The sequence below is a fragment of the Onychomys torridus genome, chromosome 23, assembly GCF_903995425.1.
Source record: "Onychomys torridus chromosome 23, mOncTor1.1, whole genome shotgun sequence".
In the NCBI taxonomy this organism is placed as follows: Eukaryota; Metazoa; Chordata; class Mammalia; order Rodentia; family Cricetidae; genus Onychomys; species Onychomys torridus.
In genome coordinates, this window is record NC_050465.1 from 13,041,247 (window position 1) to 13,064,269 (window position 23,023).

A 23,023-nucleotide genomic window follows, 5' to 3' on the forward strand; every position below is an offset into this window, starting at 1 on the left:
TCTAGTAATTGTATTATTTTTCTGGAGTGACAATTTCATGTTGAAGGAAACCTGAAGTCCTTGAAACATCTCCTTTCTGTTTAAAAAAGGACCTGAGGGTTGGAATTGAAGTAATGTACGTATCACCCAGCACATTAACAACAGTAAACAACAACAATATTTTGTTACTCTGACTTCTTGCATGCTAACTCTATAAAAGCTCTTTCTTACTTGTAATGAAATATAAATAATAAAAACTGCACTCTTGTGTGGCTCATTTTGCTGCTAAATATGACTAGAAAATATGTCATTCTTTCACCTCTGGGAATTTTTCTTGTTGAAATGAAATCTCTAATGCCACCCCACTAAGAACTTAAAATAGAGACACAAATCTACAGCTGCAGAATGAGGAAAGAATGCAAATATGTTTTAAAAAATGAAAAACTATTTGTGTAGCAAATTTTCTTCAGTTTCCAAGTTATTGAAAAGAAACAGAATATTATGACAAAGTGGATAGAGTATACCTTTTGAAAATTCTATTGCTTTCCAACAATAAATGTATTATATAATTTTGTATAATATATATTTTGGAAAATTTTTCCTTGGAAAAATTGTGATCATACATGTGGATGCTTTAAAGCATCTCTCATCTTTCTAATTTGATACTCCAGCAAAATTTTGTATTTTGTTCACTTGGCGAATATCCCTGCTATTTTCTTAGACAAAATCAATACATTTAGTGAAGAATTAAATATATTTTTTAAAAGATTTATTTATTTATTATATATACAATGCAATGTCTGCATGTATCCCTGCAGGCCAGAAGAGGGCACCAGATCTCATTACAGATGGTTGTGAGCCACCATGTGGTTGCTGGGAATTGAACTCAGGACCTTTGGAAGAACAGCAGTGCTCTTAACCACTGAGCCATTTCTCCAGCCCAGAATCAAATATATTTCAAAGATAAAAACAGAAGGAAACTAAAGAAAAACAAATCTTGGAAAGTGGTATCAGAGACACTGATCCAGAACCTTCTAGATATTCAGTGGCAATTTAGCCCCTACGACTACTGCTGTATCAATTTCTTATATTACTAGAAATCTCTGCAAATCTTGGAGGGGAAGCATTAGACTTTTTTGGCCTCGGGCTGACCTCTACTGTCCAGTCAGATGCTATTAGCCTATTGAACTTCTCCAACTCAGTGGTTCCTTCTTAGTTGTGCTTTTGCTTTTTTTGGTTTCAGTTACCCATCAACTCCTGTCCTAAAATACTAAGTGTAAATTCCAGAAACAACCATCCAGTCTAAATTAATTTTACTACTTTATATAGGAATATGGTTATAATTATTCAACTTTATCATTAGTCATGATTAACTTCTTATTAATTTATAACTTAAATTTTATTGAGGATATATATGTGTATAGTAAGATCTATAAGGTTTGGTATTATCTACAGTATTAGGTATTCCCTGAGGCCTTGGGACACACTGCTCTTGTAAGAAGAGGATTTACTCTATGTCCGGTTTCTATCAATAGGGTATTTTTTCTTTACCTCCTGATCCCCCCATGGTAGTTTGAATGTAATTGACCCCCATAAGCTCACTCATAGGGAGTGGCACTATTAGGAGATGTGGCTTTGTTGGAGCAGGTATGGCCTTCCTGGAGGATGTATGTCACTGTGGGAGTGGGCTTTGAGGTCTCATATATGCTCAGGCCACACTCAATGTCTCAGTTCACTTCCTGATGCCTGCAGGTCAAGATGTAGGACTCTCAGCTCCGTCTCTGGCACACGTCTACCTGCATACCACCAAGTCACACCATGATGATAATGGACTAAAGCTCTGAAAATTTGTAAACCACCCCAATTAAATGTTTTTCCTTTATAAGAGTTGCCATGGTCATGATGTCTCTTTACAGCAATAGGCACCCTAACTAAGAAGTTGGTAAAAGGGGCTGGGGTCTATTTGGAATAATATTGACTTTGGGAGTTTGGATTAGGAAAGCAGTGGAACACTTTAAGCACTGCTTAATGAGCCATACTAGTAGAAGCATAAAAAAGGATGGTGCTAAATGTTATATGAATCATGGGGATCTGGATCAAGAGGTTTCAGAGGAGAAGAATTGTTATATGTGGCCTATTGGTCATTTTTGTGATATTTTGGTAAAGAATGTGGCTGCTTTTTGCTCTTGTTTTGAAGAGTTTGCCCGAGGCTACAGTGAAGAGATTTGGATTAATTCTCCCAGCAGAGAAAAATCTCAAAACAACCTAGTATTGATTCTGTTGTGTGAGTATTACTGGTCACTTTTATACAGATTTAAAATGAAAGGAGCAATCTGAGAAAGGAAAAATACAAAACATACAATTTGAGGAGTAAAGGAGCACCAGGAACTGGAATGGAGCTCTAAGTCTTGTATTTAAAGAGATCAACAGATTGAGATGGAATAAAGGGAGTGGTGACCTTGGGCAAGTTTCTAACTTGTGAAATGGAATCAAAGAAAAGCTTAGAGCCAAGAGTGCTGGGATTAAAGGCACTCTGGCAGAGACTGGTAGATCTCTAAGTTTGAGGCCAGCCTGGTCTACAGATCCAGTTTCAGAGCAGCCAAGCTTAAGCACTGAAGGAAATCATCAAAAAACAGAAAGTTGGGGAAGATGTAATTGAATGGAGGCCATGTTCCAGCCCCAGAAAGCAGCAGAACTTAGCATCTTCAACCATATGTTTCTGGAGTTAAAAATAGAAGAAAGGGGTTATGGAATTTGTCTCTGTGACTAAGGGAAGCTGCTGAGGCCAGGCATGTGTCTGTGGTATCCCTGCACGGAGGCCTAAAGAGGTCATTGTATGAAGCTTCGAAGATGAAGCCTCGATTGCCTTGGAAACCCCAAGATGTTAGAGAAGGCATAGTCATGGATTATCTGATGAGAAAAGCTGCTAACAGGGAGTAGAATCAGCCCAAGGGGAAGACATGTATTGCAGTCAACAAAACTGAAAGGAGTTGGAGACCTCAAGTGCATATTTGACATCAGATGTAGAGATGCAGAGTTTGGAGTTTGCCCAGCTGGTTTTCTGTCTTGCTTTGGTCCAGTATTTCCTCACTATGCTTCCTTCCCTACTTTTGGAATGGTAATGTATATCCTGTGCCACTTTATGTTGGAAGTATGTGAACTATTTTTTATTTTTATTTTAGAGGGGATTACAGTTAAGAAATTGCATAAATCTCTTAACTTTAAAACATTGTTAAGACTGTTACAGATTATGGGGACTCTTGAAGTTGGGATAAATGCATTTTGCATTATGACATTGTAACAAGCTTATGGAGGCCAAGGAGTGGAATGTGATAGTTTGAATGTAATTGGCCCCATAAGCTCAAAGTGGGGGGCACTATTAGGAGGTATGGTTTTGTTGGAGTAGGTATGAGTTTGTTGGAGTAAGTGTGTCACTGTGGGGATGGATTTTGAAGTCTCATATATCATCAAGTCATGTCCAATTTCTCAGTTCACCTCCTATTGCCTACAGGTCAAGATGTCAGACTCTCAGCTCCTTCTCTGGCATCATGTCTGCCTGTATACCACCATGTCACACCTTGAGGACAAAGGACTAATCCTCTGAAAATGTAAACCACCCCAATTAAATGTTTTTTTCTTTTATAAGAGTTGCCATGGTCATGGTGTCTCTTTACAACAATAGAAACCCTAACTAAGACACCCCCATAATTTCATAACAATAAACTATATGGGAAAAGTTTAGTGTTATTTGTATGTATATAATATTTGTATATAAATATTACCTATAATTACCATGAATTCCCTTTGGGATCAGCTTATTTTCCTTTACAAGGATATATGTACCAACTACTTACATGAACTTGCCAGAAGTATTTCAATCTTCCTTTCCAGAATTAAATTCTTGGTTCTTCATTAGTGCTGAGTCTCTATGATATCATCAGACTTGTAATTATTTTGTTTCTGAACTTTGGACTTATAGAAAATTAATTGTAAACATATATCTGTTTTAGCAGCTAAATTGAATAGTGGCTTAATAGCCCGAGGGGAAATTTAAGATTTATAAGAGTCAATTTTCCTAGAAGGTTTCTCTTCAGTGATCTGTGGCTGTGATTTCAGTCACAAAACCACAGGTCATGGCTTTCCGTTTTGAATCAAACTCACTATCCTAGCCAAACATCAAATGTGGTAGAGAACACATAACTCATTACAAACAACTTATCAGATTATACTAACATCTTTTTTAATTAAAAAATAAAACACAACCAACTGCATCTAGAGGCAAACCAGTTCATATTCATGTATTTAAAAGAGTTGTCTTGTTTTCACTTGCCATTTAGTCCCTGCCAATGGTAGCTATTGCTACAAACAAACAAAAATAAAAAATAGCACCTGGAAAAGTCAAATAAATACCTGTCCTCAGGCCCCACCCCTAGAGGTTCCCCTTTATTAGGTTCTGAGGCCTGGCTGAGGTGGCTTGGCTTTTAAAGCTCCCCAGGTGTGGACAAGATTGAGGATCACTGTATCTGGCTATGAGGACTGAACCGTATTTTCTTCCTCTCAATAACTGCATTGTGTGATATTAGAAAGACCAGTTTCTGGGGAATGTGGGATGTATGAATCATAATTAGGCCCTCTAAGTGTCAACCACAGCCTGGGTAGGGAACACCTGTGGAGCAGAGAATTAAAAATGAATGATGCCCTTTGTACTGTAATGATAATACATTCTACTCTCTGGGAAGCTATTAAAATATTCCCCTTAAGAATTTTTTCAAGTCTATTTTAAAGTGACACAAGAGAAAGTAATATGGAGCATTCGAGAAAGCCCTGTGTACTTAACCTGGCAGAGCTTTCTACAAAATATTTTGTTGTTTTATTTATGTGTGCCTTCTGCAGTGACCCAGAGGAGGGACAGGAGAGTGTCAGAGGAAAAAGCAGAGAGACAGGCTTCCCATTTGTACTGCATCAAGCAAGTCTGACTTGGCCTAACTATGTCTTATTCTGTTTTTTAAATTTTGAGGTCTGTTTGATGCGTACATTTCACAAAAGTCTAGTCTCATTTAAATGGTCATTTATATCCTTAGAATACCCTTTGCTGCATTGTTCTTCTGTAGACCCCTGGAGCCCAGGATTGGAGTCATCCCTTTGTTTTCAAAGGAAATGCTACATGCACATTCTCCCCACAGGGGTTAGTACAGTACGACAAGAAGCAGTCCTAGTGATTGTCCTTAATGAGGAGAAACTTTCCTCCTATGTGTATAATGATAGGTAATTGAATTAGTGCGGTAGGGAAGGGTTTGCTATTTCATACTCACAGTTTTCTCAACACCATGAAATTAAAGACATGCCAGCGTGGTGCTGCATACTCCTGATCACTTCCAAATAAGCAGTGTAGTATATTTATTTCTTTTATGTGCTTTTATAGCACATGCTGTGCAAGATAATTGAGTCCATGACAGATGTCTGTATTACAGAAGAAAATTTATTTGTGAAAGAACAAACATGTATTACTTTTAACACGGGACTATTCATTATGTGGCCCACAAGGTGCTTTTTGAGGACTTGCAAATTGAAATTAATATTTTCTCTTGTCGTTCTAAATATGCATAAGCAAGTTTGACTGTTGGATACAACCAAGTCGAAGCTCATTCTTGTGTTTCAATGCAGCTTTCTGTTCTTAATCAAGGCTGGGCACTCGGACTTCATGCATGAAGTGTGCTATGAGAAAGCATTTATTTTTCTTTCTTTTTTTCAGAAAAGCCCACAGACCTGCACATTCCCCAAGACTTGAAGAATAAGTGCAGTCCGCCACTCCCATCCTCACAAGGAAAAGACTAGAAGTAGATAGGCCTCAACATAAGGGGGAAAAGGAAGATTCTTACGTCACCCCATCTCTACCCACTTGTGCTCAGAATGTCACGCTTCCAAAACAAACACGAGTGTGGGACAGCGTGTGTTGTCCTAACAGTTTTGTATGAGATGTACTGACTTGGACAACTGGGTGAACAACAGCCACACCATGAAGGCGGATTGAAAAAAAACAATGGGAAGGTTACAGAGGCATGTGCCTTCCCATCCCCTCTGAAACACTGCCCACCAGCACCGCTGCTGTCTATAAATTAGGCCTCTCATTCTTAGCTGCTGGATTTTTTTTTCCTGGAAAACAACTGGACATTTTACCAATGGACTGGCTGCACATCTTTCGCACAAAGACTATGCTTACTATTAATTAGAGTAATATTAAACTGGTAGACTACCATATCAGAAAGGACCTAGATTTAAAGTGATCTCTTTGGGAAGTGGCTTTTCTTTCAAAGGGAGGAGGTGGCTTTGTTAAGATTGGCTTTTATTTATTTATTTATTTATTTATTTATTTATTTATTTATTTATTTATTTCAAATTTCAGCCATGGATTCCCCTGTCCTCCCTCCTCTCACCGCTGCAGTGCCCAGCCTTCCTCCCCCCAACTCACCCCCCCCACTCCCACCTCCTCCAAGGCAAGGTCTCCCCTGGGGAGTCAGCCCAGCCAGGCAGACTCAGCCAAGGCAGGTCCAGTTCCCTCCTCCCTACACCAAGGCTGAGCAAAGTGTCTCAGCATAGGCCTCAGGCTCCTTCTTATGGCTGGCCTGCATACAGACTGGCATGTCCTAAAGCTGTAGCTCCTGAGGCTCCATGGTCACAGGCTTGGGGTAACTTCCCCAGGTGCTGGTGAGTTGTCAACTTGACAGAAACTTGAGTCACCTGGGAAGGTAACTCTCATGTGAGGAATTGCCCTCATCAGATTGGCCTGTGAGGCATTTTCTTGATTTGTTACTGACTGTGGGAAGGTGCAGCCCACTGTGGGTGGTACCACTCCTGGGCAAATGGTCCTGAGTTGTCTAAGAAAGGTCCTGAGGGGCTGGAGAGATGGATCAGTGGTGAAGAACATTGACTGCTCTTCCAGATGACTCAGGTTCAATTCTCAACACCCACATGGCAGCTCACAACTGTCTGTAACTCCAGCTCCAGGGGATCTGACACCTTCACACCTATGCACATAAAATAAAGATAAATTAAAAGAAAAGAGAGCAAGCTGAGCAAGCTATGAAAAGAAAGCCAGGAAGCAGTGTTCCTCTGTGGTGGTCCCTGCTTCAGTTCCTGCCTCTAGGTGCCTGATAGAGCTTCTGCCAAGTCCCCTCAGAGAGGGACTGTTTCCTGAAAGTGCAACCTGGCTATTGTGAGTGTTTTACCACAGCAACAGACACTAAACAAGGACACCCAGGCACAGAACTGAGTTTGCATTCTGAAAGTTCATACTATTGACTGTCCACCAGGAGCTTGAGGGTATGAGACAAGATTGCATTTAGACATTTTAACCTACATGCTCTCTCTCTCTCTCTCTCTCTCTCTCTCTCTCTCTCTCTCTCTCTCTCTCACACACACACACACACACACACACACATACACACACACACACACAGAGCTAGAGAGAGCTGTACATATGTTTAAAAATGTAGTCACTTTTGAACAAGAAAATTTCTTGGGATCAAAATATATTGAATTGAACTTTAAAAATAAACCCACTACAGCCTAAGAACACTGCTTCTTCACGTTTTCTACACACACACACACACACACACACACACACACACAATGTTGGTGTTTTTGTTGCTGTTTTGGAGAAGGCACACTAATTTACAAATGGCTAGAAATATGGAGAGCACAGAATAGTGACTTACTCAATGGCATCTTTCTTAAAAGAGGCTGAAGAAATGACTTAGGAATGCCTAAAGCCAAAGATCAGCTCTGGTGTGTGTGTGTGTGTGTGTGTGTGTGTGTGTGTGTGTGTGTGTGTGTCTTTTGATGGCATTCAATTTCTTGCATCTTTTGATGGCATTCAGTTTCCACAAAAAATGTCTTATCTCTAGCTGAGAACCTGGGGTCAAAGAATTGCTTTGGAATTTGGGTTGAGAAATAAGAGCTCAATAATCTACCTGATTTAACTCTGGCTCACCATTGCTGCCTGGAAATGCTGTGATATTGGATAGTCCACTGTAGTAGTTTCCCCATGGAAAGATGGATTTTCTTTCTGTGGATTCCCCTGTGACTTGAGAGCAATGACTGACTGGTTCCTCTAGCTCTTCCTTTTTTCCGCCTCATTCCTGGACTTCTTCCACATCTTCAGGGACCCTCCTTCCTGCCCAATAGAACTCTAGAGAACTAAGCAGGGCCCGCTAGCTACCTGGAACAGCCAGTGCTTAGCTGAAGACCCAGGGTAGTTCAGAGTTGCAATTGGAATGAGAAAAAGGTTAGATGAAAGACGAGCCAGGACTCTGGGAGAAAGAAGCAAAGGAACAGGCAGGGAATAGGCACCATGAACACTCCAGTAGTCACAAGGGGAGCGTCAAATGCCACTTTCAATAAGAAGCCTTTCAATTGTGTGTGCACATTAATAAGCCTCTAGTACACATCATTCCTGGCTGTAACTCATCCGTCCCCATTTCTTTCGCTTTGGGGTGACACTCAGAGAAGCTGGGGCTGCTCTGGTTGACCTGTGTGCTTACTTTAGTGGCACTGGGCCCTGCATGCCAAAACGGAATGATCTTCAAGGGTAGGAAGATGCATCAAAAAGGGAGGCCAGGTAGAAATGGGAAGTCAAGAGAAGCAAGCTTCTCTTATTAGGGTATTGGCCGGGAATCCACGGGCAGCCTTAGCATGTGGCCCGCATTCTGGGATCTGACTGCAAGAGGTGACTTCGAAAGAAATTACACCTCTGCTAAGGGTTCGAATCCAAGCGTCCTATCCCAGGTGCGCACGGCCTGGCAGAGCCCTAGCCTGGAGGGCGCGGGGAAGGGAGTGGGAACTCCCTCACTCACTCAGGACACAGCTTAGGAACCCCGCAGCCTGGCGGAGGACGACGCGAACACCGTCCTCTGCCCCCTTCCAAGCAGCCGGCACGGCCACTGCACGGGGCTAGCTTGAAAGGATCCAGGACTCCGCCGTGTCCCACAGACTTTCGGGCCTGGCCTTCTCCACGCTCCCAGGGGTGGTGGTGGTGGTGGTAGTCCTCGGGCAAGGTGCAGCCCTCTGGCTCGCACGTTGGTTAGGGACACGGTCCAAGCGCTTCCCGGGAGCTGGGTGGCCAGTGCTGGGCTCGGAGGGCAGGAGGCGGAGCCGAGGCTGGGGCGCAGCCGGGAGCCGCCCCAGGGGGAGGGACCGGGAGGGACCGGGAGGGACCGGGAGGTCCCGGAGCCCAGCGCACCGCCGGGGAGGAGGGAGCCGGGACAGCCGCCGCTGCCGCGTGCTCAGCCTGTCCCCGCCCAGGGAACCCGAGCCACCAACTAACTCCGCCCGGCGCCCGCGGAGGCTCGGGCTTCCGTCCCGGAGAGAGCCTGCGGCGGCGCAGGTTGGTAGGGCCCGTGCGGGGCACGGCGGGGAGCGGGTCGGGCGCGGAGCGGGTCGGGCGCGGAAGTTGGGCAGAGGCCGGGCGGGGGATCGGGCTGCCCGTCCCTCCGCTTCCTGGCGCGGGGACCATGGTGGATTTCCTCCGGCGCGCTCGGCGAGGGTCAGCGCATCTGGCGCCCCGGGTTTCCTGGCATTTTCCTCCCTTGCTGTCCTCACCATCGCAACTGAACTGCGCCCTCGCCTTCTGGGGCGCGTTTGTTCATTTCGCCTTGTTTGTTTTTTGTCTCTTTTTGGACAACTCTAAGTGGCGGTGGGAAAGCCCCGCGGGACCCTGAGCCGGTCCTTAGGACTTAGTTTGGGGGTCGTAGGGGCTGCCGCGAAGGTTGAGGGCGACAAGGCGGTAGGGTTAGCAACTGGGGCGCCGAAGTACTGGCAAGTGCCGGGAAGCATGGAAATTCCCTGTCCTCCTCTGCTGCGGTGTCTGCCCAGCTAGCTCTGCTAGCTTGTCAGCCTTAGAATGTGTGTACTACTCCAGGGAGGGGTGCTTGCTCTGTTAGGCAAGATGCAAAGTACCCGCCACTTCCTATACTGATTCAATCTGGCTGGGTCACCTCCTCTGTGTAGCCTTGGTACTCTCTCCCATCAGAATCTCTGTTGTCCTGGACAGAACATATGCCGTTCTGTTGGGACCATTTAGGGGTATTACGTGGTGGTTTTGAGTCAAGGTCTCTTGTCTAGTGAAGCTCCTTGCTAGTGGTTCCCAGCCCTGAGGATCAGAGTTCTGTCCTAAAGCTCAGATGTGGTGATGATTCTGAAGGATTTGGCATGGAGCTCTCTAAGGCTGATAGGCACAGTACGAATTTTCTGCAAGTGGTTAATAGGGTTCATAGTTGAAAGTGTCCTTTTATTCAGCAAACCCTGTGTCCAAGCTATGGATCTCTATTCCCATGGTTATGGAAATTCGACTACCAAGAAGATAGTATTGGCCTATTTTGGAAGAAAATCTTCTTCTTTGTGAGTCGCCATGTGGTTACTGGGAATTGAACCCAGGACCTCTGGAAGAGTGGCCAGTGCTCTTAACCACTGAGCCATCTCTCCAGGCCCCCAAAATCTTCATCTTTGTAAAGTGGGTTCAGATACTTAGTATCTGAACTTGATAATCACAGGCACAAGAGTCACTGTGTAATGTTTTTCTACCTGCCTTATGGGGAAAAGAAGTGAGAAAATCAGATTTACACTTTGTATTAAATGGCAGAGTTCTGTCATTCATGTATTCCCGATTTAAGAGACATTTTCACAAGTCCAGGTATCGTGCAGTGCAGTCTACTGGGTGTTTTAAAGAACAAGACATGGAATATATTTCTAGCCCTAAAGGGCTTTCTAAACTAATTTAGTGACGCCCACATCTTTATATGAACATCCAACATATTCTAATAACTATATGTGGCTAATAGAATGCTCTCAAGAATGTACTAGCTAAGGCCCTTTTAGGTCATAATTTGGCAAAACTGCCTCGCAGATTGGAGTAAATACCAGGTTCACTAAGGATGCACTTTCTAAAATAGCGTCTCAAATGCTCATATTTCATCATACAGAAGTACATTTAGAAAATGAATTATTTTAAAGCAAAAGTTTAGAAAAGCATCCTATAAGACAGTGGTTCTCAACCTTGCTAATACTGTGACCCTTTAATACGTTTTCTCATAGTGTGGTGACCCCCAACCATGAAAGTATTTCATTGCTACTTCATAACTGCAATTTTGCTACTATATAATGTAATCCAATATGCAGGATATCTAATATGTGACCTATGTGAAAGGGCCTTTTGACCCCCAAGGGTGTCACGATCCACAGATTTAGAACCCCTGCTATAAGATGTATTATGTGGTAATTAAATATTAAAAGGCTGTCATGATTTCAACCAAAATATCAATTAACTTTGGGTATCCACATCAATGTTTTCTCATGTACTTGGGAAGAAAATTATAGTCCCTAGAAAAATAACTAGAGAATAGCAGATTTTTGTTTTGTTTTTATGACCATAACTTTAAAATAACTTTATTATATTAATTTATTTATAGGGAGAGGCACAGGTACACAACTGGAAATCAGAGACATGCTGTAGTAGCTGATTCTCTACCTCTCCTACTATTGTGGGTTTAAGGGATAAAACTCAGGTCTCATACTTGGTGACAAGCACCTTTACCACTGAGCCATCTTGTCTACCCACAAATGTACAGATTTCAATAGAGTGTTGCTTGAGCACTGTGTTAGATACTTTTCTGTTTCTGTGATAAAACACCGTGATCAAAAGCAATTTATAAAAGACAGAGTCCCATAACCTAAATGTTCTGTAACCTTTCCAAACAGCAAGACTCACCAGGGACCCAATGTTCAAATACTAAACCTATGGGGGATATTTCTTATTCAGACCACCACAGACACATCCATGTTGGATGAGCTCTGGATTGGCTCTGCAAATTTGACTAAAGAAGTTAAATGAAACCCATTTCTTTGTATGTTAGCCCCCTCTCAAAACAACAACAACAACAACAACAACAAAAACCCTAACAATAAAATAATCATTTTTAATGCTTTTGATTTTTTTTTTTACAAAGTTAAGAATCTCAGTGAGAATTATTTTTAAAACCAATTCTTACTAAGCTTGGAGCACTGGGTAAGTAAGATGTCTGTTTGGAAAGATTGATCCAGGCTCTTCTTGTGATGTAGTGACACTGGTTCTTTCCCTAGTTCTAACGAGAATTTACCTACCTGCTGGCTGGGTGGAGTTTCTTATGCTGCATGCATGTGGACCTTTGAGAATTGATTGAACCCACACAATGAGGCATGGCAGGCTGAGGAGCAGCCTGAGGGATGTAGTGTTAACTCTGCAGCCTCCTTTATAGCTCAGTATGTTTGTTATCACATTTATGAAATGAGATTAAAGATTGTTATCATTGCCTTGGAAACTGCATGGTTTGATGAAACAGCCATGAATATCACACCTGAGAGCTTCTTATTTTGTAGGAACACTCTTCACTTAAACTCCTTTAGGCTGGAAGAGCTAATTGTTAAAACGACATAAAAATAGCTCAGACAAATAGGCTACGAATAAGGTGTTCTTGGTGTTGTGTTCTACCGCGTCTACTTGGAGAAACTGTGGTCATCTATTAACTCCTCTCCCCCAGGTCTTTTGTTTTAGTTCATTTGAATGTTTTGTTTTATTTTGAAATGGAGTCTCACTGTTTAATCCAGGCTAGGCTAGAACTTGGTATACGGATCAGACTAACATCAAACTCCTGGTCCTTCTACGTCAGTCTACTGAATGATGATTATAGACCTGTTACTGTGCCTAACATCTACTATTATTTCACACTGCTAAGAGGAAGACCTGAAGTGGATCCAAGGTTAAACAGGTAGCTGCTAGCAAGAATAGAGATATAATTCCATTTGGCAGACAGTTCTGTGGTTTTATTCCTAGACCCTATGTGGTCTTGCTTATCCAGGGCACACTAAACATCTGTTTATAAATAAGGTATGGATAAAATGTTTTGGCTTTGGGTTGTGGTGGGCCTGGGTTGTTCCCCCAGGTATTTACCTGTTCTTTAATCTTGGGAAGCTATTTAACTTCCCAAATGCCCAGTTTTATCATCAACAAAATGGGATTAATAGAGGGACTTATGTAAATGGACTCTTATAAAGATTAGATGCTCTAACCAAGAGAGTCTTTAGAGTATCACTTGCTATTGAATGTGGGGTAGAGGAGGGAATGGCAATTCAAAGGTCCAAAATTAAAAATAATGCATAACATACCTAAATTTTTACCCCAAATATTTTGAAGTGGATATTCCTCATCTCCATTGTGTCAGTTATTTACTCAACAAACGTTTATCAAGCTCCCAACTCATGCTTGAATTCTGCATAGACTGTCATACAGTGGTATTCAAGAAAGGGGTAGCTATTCTCCTCTAATTCAAATGTCAATTTTATAAACAAATTCATAATACCATGTTACGTGTTTCATAGTGGGAGAAGTATAGAGAATCACAGAGGATGTGAAGGTATGTCAGGTCCTGGATGCACAAGCAAAAAATTATCCTCCGTGGTTCTTTGGGTTGGTGGTAGGCAGTGGGTCAGTGAAAATGTCAGAGGAAGAAGATCCACTGAGATCTGAAGCATGAAGACCCCAAGAAATTGGAGAGTTGAAAGATGTTCCAGATCCAGAGGAACCTGAGAATGGAAGTCAAATGATCAGTGTAAAGGAGTAAGTACGTGTGAGCATGAAGGATAGGTGTGGCGATTCAGAGAACCCAGGCCTTGTTAAAAGGAAACCAGCCAAGTGTTCTCGGGGTGAGAAGCAAGCCAACGTTTGCCAGGTGTTGAGAATTTTAAGAGAGGAACTTAAAATTTACGTTTACAAAATATCTCAAAATGTAAAGTGCTCAAATGTTCTTTTAGGTACTATTATGTGGACCAAGATAAGTAGATCCATGATTGTAATTCAACCCCAGGCTACTACATTGTCTTCTTCATCATTATAAAAGTGAAAGAAATTTTGTGTGGCTTAATAAATGTATTTTAGAAGGATAGTTGGGGGACGTGCCCACTGGTTGACACAGAGTGATGACACTCAGCACATGTGGAGCTGGCTGAGGGCAGTGTGTGATGCTGAAAGGCAGCAGGTGACAGTGGAGTCTGAAAGAGGATTGACACTGTTGGGTTCATGTTACAAGGAACATCCTGGGTCCCCTGTAGAGAATGCTTAGAAGGAGGCAGTAATGGAAGGGGATGGTAATCATTTTGGAAGCTTGAAGTACTAGCAAGAATTAACTGTGGTCACAAGCAAGTTCTTCAAGGCAGATGCAGAGAGATGGTAGATTTCTGAGATATTTGTGTTCCTAACGCATTGAGAGGTCATTCTCCAGCAGTCACCCAAATTCCTGCATGTCTTTAAAAAAGGAACACACTGTTTGTCATTGTAGATTCTCTTCTCAAGACCATTTATATCATGGATGACCTTCAAAAATAGAAGTAGTATTTTTCCTATGGGAGTAAAGAGAAACTAGACATGATATTCACTATGTAAGATTCTGGTTTTATAGGAATTCAGGGTTCGCCTCCTCCATTATGAGTCAACGGGTGGGCAGGTGCCTCCTGCCTGCCATGTCATAATGTGAGAATTGGGTTTCAGGAAGCATTGGCACTATTCCTTCTACTCTTTCTGTGTGTAATGTGGTCTTTTTTCTTTGACCCAAGCATTTTTCTCATCTCCTGATGTCCATGAGATGCTAACTTTATTGTTTTGGGGGAGCCACAACCCATACTGTTTAAAGTAATTAAAATGGAATAAAATTTTAAAATGTCGACTCCTCAGTTGCACTACCCATGTTTCAGGTGCTCGACAGTCATATGTGGCCAGTCACTACAGGGAATTACAAGTTTAAAACTTGAGATTGAGGCCGGACAGTGGTGGCACATGCCTTTAATCTCAGCACTCGGGAGGCAGAGACAGGCGGATCTCTGTGAGTTCCAGGCCAGCCTGGACTACAGAGTGAGTTCTAGGAAAGGTGCAAAGCTACACAGAGAAATTTTGTCTCAAAACAAAACAAAACAAAACAAAACCAAAACCTTGAGATTGTTCCTATGTTCTATGTTCTTGGTAAGTAAAAGTTGATGATTTTGACAATGTAAATATGATGCTTATTTTTTTTAATGTTAGATTTGCATGAATTTCTCTATATAGATGGGATATTTCAATTTGAATAAGATATACTTAGCTGGGAAGGGAAAATACAAAATTATTGACATTGCAGTCTTGAAGTCATGTGACAACAGAAATTCTGTGGAAATTTGCGTTCCTCAAAGCTGCATCTAACCGGGGGTTTCAGATATGTGTCCAGGAGTTACATGAAGCAATCTTAAGAGGTTTTTCTTAGTGTGAAAGAGCAGAAGCTGTGTATTAGTGGTGTGCATCTGGAACATGTCTGCTCTAGCAGTTACCAGGCAGTGCCTGCTGTTGACAACAGCTGGCCGGCCCAGACCGGCCGACCGACCGACATACGGATAAAAGAGAGGGACATGCTTTTTCCATAGGGCTCCTGTCCAGAGGACTGAAGAGGACAGACTCACACACAGAAGGAACTGAACTTGAATAATAAAAACGTCATACTTTAAAGCACAACTCTGAGTGACCCTGCAGAATCGAAGGGCAGTGCCAAGGAACCTCTTTGCCCCGGTCAGTGAGGGGACGCTCGTTATGAGCTGCGTGGACCATAAGAGTTAGAGTTCAAAGCCCAGAGAATGCCAGGCCGAGCAGATAGCTCTGGCAGCCAGGAAAGACAGTTGTTGTTTTTTTCTTCTCTTCTTTGCCTCTGTACTACTTTGAGGATGCTCTTGCCTGCTTGTCCTAGACAGCACAGAGGACAGCTAGAGAAACAACCGTGGGAAGGCTGGAGCCCTTAAAAGATGGCATTTCAGTAGTAAAAAAAAAAAAAAAGTCTCATTATAAATGTAAGATATTACAAGATCCATTTACCATCGCCGAAAGATGTCTCAGAAAGAGTATTTGTAGGCGCTGGAGAGATAACTCAGGGCCTAAGAGCAGATGTTGCTCTTGAAGAGGTCTGGAGTTTGGTTCCCAGAACCTGTTGGGCAGCTCACAACGACCTGTCACTCCAGCTTCAGAGGGATCCCAAGACCTCTGCTCTACATTGATGCCTGCTCTCATGTGAACATCCACACACAGACACATGATTAAAGAAATAATAAAAATACATGAAATGTATTTGTAGGACAATGACTTTTTGCTTACATAAAAACTAATTGAGACTTCCAAAATATTTGAATTTTAGAGTATTTAAATGTTGATTTTTTTTTTTTTTTAAGTACTTATATCCACAACCCAGACTCTACTAAGGATACTACCTTTTGAAGTTTGGGGAATTTAAATGAGATAATTCAATATTGAATTACCACAGTAACTGCAGTATTTAAAGGAAACATTTTTTGTAGGTTATAACATGTATTTCTTATTTGCATTACTAGTTGCACCAAAAAGTCTTTGTTATTGTAGATAATCCTCACATTTCAGTAAAGTTGGGGAAAGCCTGGATACCTCTCTCTTAAGGCTTGTACTCATGTGGAGTCCCTTAGAGAAAGTGGATGTTTAGTTTTTAAATGTTGCCTTGTTAATCGTCTTTGATTTTAATTGTGGACTGTAAAGCATTATTTCTACAGGTTTCCGCAAAGGGCCTGCCATCCCTCCTATAATCCCTCTTCTCTTGACTGTTTACATCTGTTGGTCACGGTTGCACCGCGGGCTCTCATTTGCTTTGGGATCCATTGGCCACAGTTCTTAGCAGAGCTACTGTTCCCCTTTGCCTCCATTCTCTGCCTACAGATCGGATGGAATTGGGAACCGTTATTCTTTTGATTTGGGAGACAGTCCGCACCAGCTTCTTGCCCGCCTTTATTAGGCAGGTTTTTAGAAAGCTGGTGTCAGTAAAACTGGAGGATACTGTTGAAATTGTAGATGGGTTCGTCCCTCAGAAATAAAACTAGGCATCTTGCTACTCATTGTATGAGTAGGTTCAAGGGAAGGAAAGAATGCCGGATTGTGTCTTATGCTCATCCATCTCCTACTGTCCTTTAAAGAAGCCCACAATAAGGAAATAATAGCAAACTAATAAGCCCTTTCTTTCCCCTGAGAGAATTTAGAATTATATGGATTGTAATGTTTTAGGAATAAAGCACTAACGATGAGGATTACAAAAACAGGCCTTGTCCTTTAACCCAGGAGACCCTGTCGTGCTTACAAGTTTTAGCGTGTACATTTTCTCTAGCTGCACATGAGTAACTTTAATCAGGAGCAAAGTGGGTTCTTTCTGTTATATGCCATTTTCCCCATGGCCCCTGCCTCACTTAGCTATTACTATATGCCTAATCGACCAGAGTGAAATGTCCTGAAAACATTTTCCAGGGAGCTAAGGACTTTTTTGGAGTTTTTTTTTTTTTTTCTTTTCTCTCTCTCTTTTTTTTAAGAATGGAAAATGCCAAGGAGAGAAAGTTGGGATGGGTTTTTGCAAAGGTAAATGTTTCCAGAACAGAATGTTGAGTCAAGGAGCTGTTAATAGGCTATGTAAATGTAACCTTTCACCTAGTCACTGTCACTACCTAAGTCATAACTATGTGGTTTCAGTAAGTTGTTTGGGCTGGTTCTTGTCTAGTTCATTAATAAGCAGACTCTCTTGGTCCCGTCATGTCTCAGTTCATTATGAGAGCTGTTTAGAAGTGTGTACTGCCATGAGCTCCCCTATGCAGCTTCTATTTTAATAAACTATCTAACACTAACAAATACCTCTCAGTGCTAGCTACATGTAAGATACTGCATATTCCTTCCCCCCACCTCTCATTTCCTTCCTGCTTATTTTTCCAGGGCTAAGGATGAAGTCCAGGACCTTGTACAGGCTAGGCAAATGCTCAGCCACAACTTCTATTTTGAGCTTAACACAGTATTCTTGACTTTAGAGATTCAAGAGGAAAACGCGAACTATACTATCATGGAGAAAAGAGTTAAGGAAGTAGCCATTAATTACATGTACACATAATAATAAAAATTTACAAGTAATTAGAACATAGATAAATGGATCTGAACAGCACAAAGTGATTTTGTTGACTTGCATAACAGGAGTCTGAAGAGGGAATATTTGATTAATAGCTGATGACTGGGTGGGTGCGTTTGTGACAGGGTGGGAAGAAGGTAGAGAAAAGTGTTATTTGTTCAAAGGAACCAAATGAGCTGACCATGAGAGATCCACAAGGCAAAAGGAACAGATGTAAGATCTTAAAGCAGGAACAAGAAGTCTGACTCCAGTCTAGCCCCTTAATCACCACTACACCTGCCAAGGAATGAAAGTCCAGGGTGTCCAGTAATGGGAGAGTGAGGCAAGGAAGGTGTTAAAAGCCATCTTGCTACCCCAAATGGAAAGCCTTGAGCCATCTTTTTCTTTGATGCTGAACAGTGTGTCAGAGTCACATTCCACACCAGCCCTAATCTCATGTGGCTCTGCCACTCAGCTGGTGTTGGCACAGCCTACTAGGAGAGCCCCCCCCCCCTCCCCGACCCCTTCATCACTTCACACCCTGCCCAAGAACTGACAGTGACAAGCACAGGTCCCCCTGTCAGTGATGAGTCCTATCAGACCAACTGAAGGGCCTCAACCTTCACCCAACCCGCTTCTCCATTGTTGTGGAGTGAAGGCCTGTAGTGCTTATTTAGGCATTCACACAGTTAATTCCCTTTCTCCCAGGCAGCACATTGATTCATCATGGTGAATACATTGTCTTCTTCCTGTCGTCCTGTTTCCATTTCTTCTTGAAATTTTTCTTCCTTTTGTTTTCTTTTGTTGTTGTTTTTTTCTTTTCCAATTTCTCTTGACTTATTCTCTCTTCCCTGGCTCGTTGAGTGCCTTAGCCTTCCCAGTCTGAGTGATTCTATTTTTGCTTTTTTTCTTTGAGTCCCTCGAAGAGGCACCGCCTTCAAAGTACCACCGTTGTTTCAAGTTAAAATATCTATGAGTATTTTATCGTTTTTGTAGGGAAGCTTTGACATTAACACTTGCTTTGCCATGTATTTATGGAAGGAGTACTCCTGTCCTCTGATACTGGCTGGAATAATCTGAGGATGATCAAGTAGGTGGGAAGGCAAACACTGCTTAAAATCACACAAAAGAGGAAGAAAAAAAAACAGTGCAGGTAATGATTATAGGACTGTGATTAAACATTAGCCTCAAATTGTTCAGAAACAGATACACACACTTTAGAATTTGAATGGCTGTGCAATCTTATAGTTAGACTGTGTAATATGAGTTTATATTCCTTAATCTTTTGAGATAGTGAGTTTCAGGGTGGGTATGGAAATCAGTTTGGTCTTGATGGAGATAAAGGAGTTTCAAGGTCTCTCTGATACATAGTTGAACAGAAGCAATAAAAGACTTCCTTTACACCAAATATTTAGCATGCCAAAAAATTGTCTATTTGTCACTGTGGTTCTTGGAACCCCAGTGTATGTGAGAGAGAGGATGGGGTTGCCAAACACTCAGAGAGTTAACTTTCAAGTTCTGTTACTGATGGGAGATGATAGTCCTCCTTTTCATCACAGTGTAGTTGTAAGGAGTAGGTGAAGTCAGCCTGTAAAGCGTTCTCTAAGGACATTCAGAGCATGATTTCTCATATTTCACATGAGGATACTTCCACTCCTGCTTGAGCTGCAGGATTCTGTGCCATTTCCTACAGTGTGGAGTACTACTTCAGGGCTTCCAGGCTGCCTTGACACTTCCTGGTTTCCAGCCACACTTCAAGCTTTGACCAGCTCCATCTGCAACATCTGTAGTTATTTCTGAAAACTATGGGGGCAGCGATACCACACATTGAGTGGCTTAAACAAGTGAAGCTATTACCTCATAGTTCGGGAAGTTAGGAGTCTGCTGTGGTTTGTGCGTGTTTCCCCGAGAACACATTGAATGTTCAAGAATGCATTGGAAACAACTCTATGTGACTGTGTATTGTCATGAAACTTAACGAGAGGTAGTTAAGTCGGACGACTGAAGCCCTCAGGACTTCAGTGCCAATTACAGAGTGCTTCAGGCTGTGAGCTCAGTCTTGTGTTTTCTCATGCCCTCTCTCACCCTTGCTTTCCATCGTGTGAGTTAATGAAGCAAGACTATTTTGATATTAGACTCCCTGAACTCAAGAACTGTGAAAAACTGAGTTTCTTTTCTTTATTAATAGCACAGTCAGAGTATTCTGTTATAACAATAAGAGTCATATGTTGGCTGGTTTGATTCCTTCTGAGGGTGGTGAAGGGTGCTCTGTCACCCCTCTCTTGCTTTCTTGTTGTTTGAGACATTCTTTGGCTTGTAGATGTCTTCTCTGTTCTTCACATCTCCTTTGCTGTCATCCTTCTCTTGTGTCTGCCCCTTTGTCCGAGTTTTCCCTTTGTATTGGATACTGGGCACCCAAATGGCCTTTTCTTTACTTGATCACCTGCACAGACCCCATTTCTAAGTCCCATTATTCACTAGTTCTGGAAGTTAAGACTTGAACATTGTTTGTTTTAGGGGCTACAACTTAAACCCCATCAACACAATGCAATGTACATGAAAGACGGTACAATCACAAACATGGCAAATTAATATGCTACGAAAGTGTCTCATAAAGTAAATGAATGAGACTCAGAAGCAATAACATAGAGCACATGACACAGGTCAAAATAAATGAAATACTTCATAAAATTACGTGTGGAATTCTGAATTTGCATTATTATTTTAGAGTTCTGCTAGTCCTATTAATTAATTTTACATCAGTGGAAATTAAAGTAGAGGTCTAGCCAAGAAAAAGAACAAAAGAACCAATTAATTTTCTTCCTAATTTTAATAATACATTCAAGTATTTTACTGATGACATTGGCACAATATGTGGTTCACATGTTTTTTTCTTCTGTGGATTTTTTCCATGTGCATAATCCCGCTGCTTTAACTTTCTCCCCCTGTTTTTTGTCCTCTGTGCCTTCCCTTGTCTTTCCTGACTGGACATCTCTGCTAAATACTCAGGAAGATGTATATATGGCCTTATCTTATGAGATGTGTTTGCTTGAGTTGACTAAAGCACCTTTCCTCTTAGAATTAAATCTTACTAGTATTCTATAATGTTTACATGTGTTTCTGTGTTTGCGTGTGTGTGTGTGTGTGTGTGTGTGTGTGTGTGTGTGTGTGTGTGTTTCAATAGTACAAGACAAGTTTGATAGGCCTTCCTCTCTTGATGTTGGAGAATATGTAAGTTCTATTGTGCAGATTTACCAAGCTTTGGAATGAAGATATCCCATTTTACCTGGCGAGGCGAGCCTGTATGTCTTCCTCATTTGTCTTCCTGTTCTGCCATTAGGACAGTTATTTGTTTGACATGAAGCTGGCATGCTGTGTCGTTGTGCACCTGGCTGTCCAGTTGAAAAGTTTAACTATTTTCAATTTTTAACAAAGTGACACGTAGATCACATTGAGAGACATACTGTATAGGAACACATTCAGATTTAGTGAATAGAAATTGGATACTTGACTTTTGCCTTAGAAAAGTGGCTGTTTCATTATCAACCAAAAAGCTTTCATAGCCTAGCTCCTACATTCCAAAGAGCTCAGTGCTATTTTTAAGGAAGTTTTCATTGTTTCTCTTTCATTAATTTGCTTCATTATTATAGCTGCATGGAGATTTTTCACTAAAGGAAAACAACCAGAAATTTTAATCCTGCTTATTATAAGATACAGTGGAAACAATGAATTTCAAATTTCACTGCTATTGCAAAATAGATTTCTTCTTTTCTATTATATCAAGTAGCAGGTACTAGGAATATGAATCTGAAACTTTCAAACCAAGTAGAACACCATCTTTACTTTTATTTTTAATTATGTGTGTATGTGTGTGTTGTTTTGGGTAGGGGGGTGTGCATGTGAACACATGCCCAAGGAGTGGTGGAGAAGAGTCGGATACGTCAGAGCTGGAGCTACTGTTAGATGTAAGCTGCTCAACTTAGGTCCTCTCCAAGAGCAGCACATGCTTCTAACCACTGAGCCATCTCTCCAGCTCCAGGACACCACATTTCTAAAACTGCAAGGGAATAAAAGATGTGTATGGAAATAATAATAAACCAAATGTTTTATTTTTTAAACACTCTTCGCTGTTCTTCCTCACCCTTCAGGAAATTTGTCTTAAATATTTTTCTGTTGAAAGATAAACACTGAACTGTCCGAACACTACCTGAACTGGTGGTAGCCCAGATCACAAAATGGAGAGAGAAGGTGTTTTTTATAGTCAGTCATGGGCCTGGGATGGAGAACAGTTCTGCGAGGCCCTTTTAAAGAGATGCATCCTTCCTGGAGCCTGCAGAGATTATTTAAAAATGTTCTTTTGATTTTGGAAATTGTCTATTTTTTTTCCAAGTTAGAATGTTTGTATATTTATTCGTTTGTCCTGGGAAACAAGAATCACGGCACATCTGGGGTCCCCCCCCCCCCGGTTTTCAGAGTCATCTCTGCACTATGCACAAATGGCTTTGGCATTCTGGGTACTTAGCAACCAGACTCCATAGCCACCCGAATCACTTGTCTTAATTGACAAGCTTTCTTCATTTCCTAGATGTAAATATGAAAATATATGCTCTTGAAAAATACAGGTGCTTTTTTGTGATGGCTAAGAGTATGGCCTTTACAGTCAGTCTGCTTGAGTTCAGACCCACGTTTCAACATTTACCAGCAATGTGACTTAGAGAAGTGATGTGTGCTCCCCGTGCCTCAGAATCATCTCTGAGGTTGATTCCTAATGTTTAGCAACAGCAGGAGACACTATTCTAAGCATGCCACATCTCTCCAACACTTTTTAATTAATCCTCACAACTACTCTGTGAAGTAGATGTCATTGTTTCCATTTACAAATAATGAGATTGAAGCGTGAGAGGCTAAGATAATTTGCCCAAGAGCAAGGGCCAGGATTTGAATTCACAGTTTTGGCCCCGGGGACCTGTGTCACTCTGGCCAACTCGCCAAGTGGGAACAAATGAGTCCTTAGTGATGGGATTATAAAAGGCACCAGGTGTGAGTAAGCATTCATTCTTTTA

The 23,023-nt window shown here is 41.6% G+C and overlaps 2 protein-coding genes across 8 annotated transcripts in view; one reads left to right on the forward strand and one right to left on the reverse strand.

Moving 5' to 3' along the window:
* Positions 1 to 6,973: 6,973 nt before the first annotated feature.
* LOC118573393 (translation initiation factor IF-2-like) lies at positions 6,974 to 9,579 on the reverse strand. Its single transcript, XM_036173690.1, has 2 exons — positions 7,970 to 9,579; positions 6,974 to 7,004 (listed from the first exon to the last, which is right to left on the reverse strand). Exon 1 carries the CDS (start codon positions 9,577 to 9,579, stop codon positions 8,929 to 8,931), a length of 651 nt encoding a protein of 216 aa, XP_036029583.1. The 3' UTR covers positions 6,974 to 7,004; positions 7,970 to 8,928.
* Positions 9,175 to 23,023, forward strand: part of Pam (peptidylglycine alpha-amidating monooxygenase) — a 275,438-nt gene continuing 261,589 nt past the window's right edge. For 5 of the 7 annotated variants that reach the window (XM_036173733.1, XM_036173738.1, XM_036173737.1 and 2 more), the window contains exon 1: positions 9,175 to 9,361. The gene's annotated coding sequence lies outside the window, so the exon portion shown is untranslated. The remainder of the gene's footprint in view (positions 9,362 to 23,023) is intronic. The other 2 variants (XM_036173740.1, XM_036173742.1) reach the window with 1 other exon arrangement.

What these genes read in the sequence shown, in the direction of transcription:
- LOC118573393 (XM_036173690.1), bottom strand. Translation starts at nt 9,579, where the DNA reads ATGGTGAGGACAGCAAGGGAGGAAAATGCCAGGAAACCCGGGGCGCCA.